The 3255-nt window shown below is 41.5% G+C and overlaps 1 protein-coding gene across 1 annotated transcript; it reads right to left on the reverse strand.

Moving 5' to 3' along the window:
• Positions 1-464: 464 nt before the first annotated feature.
• On the reverse strand, positions 465-1802 carry VTP21DRAFT_7727 (uncharacterized protein; the record flags this gene model as incomplete). Its single annotated transcript, XM_069398500.1, has 1 exon — positions 465-1802. The coding sequence occupies one exon, from the start codon at positions 1800-1802 to the stop codon at positions 465-467; it is 1338 nt and encodes a 445-aa protein (XP_069246296.1).
• Positions 1803-3255: the final 1453 nt, after the last annotated feature.

Raw genomic sequence — 3255 nt, forward strand, 5'->3', positions numbered from 1 at the left:
TATCACTTGACGGGTAAATATTAAGGTAAGTATTGGGGGAGGTATTATGTTAGGTTAGTAAATAAAGAAAAACCTACTAGAGGAAGGGAGAATTTTGATGGTGGTTTTTAGAAAGCTACTACAAGTGATTGTGTATCGATTGCACTAAAAATGAGAGCTCTGGGATGGATATTCGCAGAGTTATTAGCCCTCAAAGATTTTGCTATAATTCTGGAGATTTATATCTAAATAGATTGGTCCAATCAAATCTCATAATTCTTATTTCTATATTTCTGATTCTGTCTGATTTTTTGTGGAAACTCCCAATTTTGCTTAAGCCGTCGCATACGCTGGGCTTAGGCATGAAATACACCAGGCTTGACATTTTCTAGTTTTGGACATAAATACCAGGCCTCAGCTGCAGGACTGATTCTCTGGCTAACCCGTTTATTTTAAATTATCTAAACAAAATACATAAGTAGAAATTAAAAATTGTTTGAAAATATCTTGTCTGCTTCAAGGGTCTCTAGAACGTCTGTAGGCAATGTAATAAGCACATTCAACCTACCCTCAGGCCAATGTAGTGGCGAAGGCAGGATTAGCGCACCTTCAAAAGGTAGAGGTGGTGTCATGACTCGAGTTGGCGTGCCGTATCCAAAGTCAACACCATAGATCGCAAATTTAGCCCAACTAGAACTTATGACATAGCTTTCGGGAACATTTCTGGCGATTGCGTGATGAATTATTGATTTATCCGGCTGCTTTTCTATCCATTCTAAACTATGACGCAAGTATATGTTGTTGACTTGATTAATTGCGAAGCGAATGGATGATGCCAGGCGACCAACCTGTTCTTCATTGGAAACAATATCGGCTGGAAGCCTCGTAAGCTTGCAAATAACTAGTGATCCAAATGAGTTGGCCGGTAGTTGTGGCTCAAATTTGGGGCGAGTATCTATTACTATTCCGCAGGTAACTTCTTGGTCGCCATCAACTCTACGTGCTCGTGTGATTGAGCTCCAAAGGTGCGCAAGTAGGGCATCATGCGTTGATATCCAAGCTTCCTTGTCGTCCATTTTGCACGCGGCTGCGGCCTTGAGCTCTCTTAATGCTTCTTTTGAAAACACAATGCTTCGCGTTTCTAGTTTTGCTGCATTTTGAAAAATCTCTTCGAAGGCTTGTGAATCCACTTCGAAATCGGGCGAATAGTCCGTGATATCGACGTTTCCCCTTGGGGTGATAGCACTAGGGTCCCATATAATTTTGTCGTTCCCTATACCCCGTGTCAGTTGTCCCCAAAGTTTTAGAAAGAGATCAAGGGAAGAAAAATCTGCAATACGGTGATGCATATTGATGCCTAATGCGACGGATCCGCAAGGATAGTGTGTGAGACGAGCAGCAAACAGAGGGGATGGCAGTTTTTGCGCAAAGAGGCCCATTGGACACAGATCTGGAGCAACTTCTGCTGGTTGAAAAGCAGAAGAGCCGGCATCGGGAAAAGTTGAGGTTGTTTGTGCTACAGAAAAATGCACCCCTGGCATGGAATTTCGCTCGAAAGAAATTTCCAAGCTATTGTCTGCGATTGCGCGGAGTAAACCACTTACAACGGGAACGATGTCGATGGTTTGCCTTAGAGAATCAAGTAGTTGCCAATGGGGCATAAACTCTTCTTTGGAGTCTAAATTCGATGGTTTCTTGAAATAGCACACAACACTAATATACATCGGAGGAGTCACAGATTCGAAACCGGTAAGCCGGATGGGCTTGGACGGGAGTGTCGTGGTGATGGAGGGCTTAATGCAGAAGTCGTGGAGGATTTTCATTATTACAAATAATAATACATGTTTAATTATTCCTCGTAATCAAAGCTCATCGCTAAACCCTCTGTTTTCTTTTTATATTACAGTCGCGTAATCCGTTTCCACGGATAAATCTCTCTCGTTATCGTTTTTCTAGCATCGAGTTACGATTCAGATCCAATTTTGATACTTGTGATTGATTTCTGACAAGTGTTCCAGTAGTGTGAAAGCATACTCTGGTTTTTGTCTTGTACTCTCCCAAGAAAATTACTCAAATATACTTTTATATGACTCGCTAAGTATCAAATTCGCAGCTGAGTGTTGAAATCGCCATTGGATAGATTTCATGAAAATTTATGTTCATATTATGAACATAGATTTTCAATATTATTGAATATGACGGAGTTAACATTTGGCAGGTTTTTGTTGTCATGGGTCGTGATACTTCTCTAAATCAAATAATGCGAAATAAAAAAATAAAGGGAGTGATCCTCGGCTCTACAAATGAAAATACTTGATTACAATACCGTTTAAATTATATCAAGGATTTATGGATTTGGTAATCGGGTAAGCATATGATATGATGTGTAAAGTCAGAGGGGGGGCTAACCAACACTTAAAAATGGGCGCTTGCAAAATAACTTCCAGGGATGCTACAGTATGCATGATTCATATTCAATGATCCGATTTATGTAAGCAGCATTGCTCCCCATTTTAAAAGTCAGATTTAAATTAGTGTTAAGACATTATTTGAGAATAATAGACTACGGACTTTGTCAGCAGTCCACGCTTCAGGATGATGAGGCCGATTTATTGGATAAAATGAGCTGGTACAAAGAATAAAGAAAAAGTAAACAAAAAAAATCGTACAATAATCTGAACGTGATTTTGCTATAAATATGAACCTACCAAGAAGATGTTTCTTCGGCCGTTTTGAGCTGGATACTTCCGTTTAAGATGAGTTCCCAACCCGAAATTCTTCATAGTAGGTCAGAGAGCGATTCCGAGAGGGTGCTGCAAGACGCACTACTTCCAAAGGTTCCCATACGCGAGAGACATTGGTGGGAGCCCCCCCCCCCAGGAGCTTGCAAGACTTTTTGAGCATAGGTTAGCACACGAAAAAAATGCTAACCTGACCTCGGAAGAAAGGCAAGCGATCTGGGACGAGAACCCGCCAAGGAAAGGAATGAAGTACGAGGCGCCCCCAATGAATTCATCCTTACTCTCTTGCATAAGCAAAATCGCCAAGAAACACGACCTATACTTGGGAGATCTGGCAAAACAAGTCGCTCTGGCAACAAGACCGCTAGAGTTGCTTTTGCATGATATCTGGAGTATCAGGGTTCTGCTAGGAGAGCAGGCGTTTGGCAGGGTTTTCAACCGCGGCTTAGACGTAAGGAATCTATTGCTCAACGTGACTGGGAAAATAAACCAGTTCCTGCAAATTGAAGCCTATCGAGCAGTAGAGCCAAGCGCC

Source organism: Calcarisporiella thermophila, assembly GCF_041956535.1.
Source record: "Calcarisporiella thermophila strain CBS 279.70 unplaced genomic scaffold VTP21scaffold_32, whole genome shotgun sequence".
In the NCBI taxonomy this organism is placed as follows: domain Eukaryota; kingdom Fungi; phylum Calcarisporiellomycota; class Calcarisporiellomycetes; order Calcarisporiellales; family Calcarisporiellaceae; genus Calcarisporiella; species Calcarisporiella thermophila.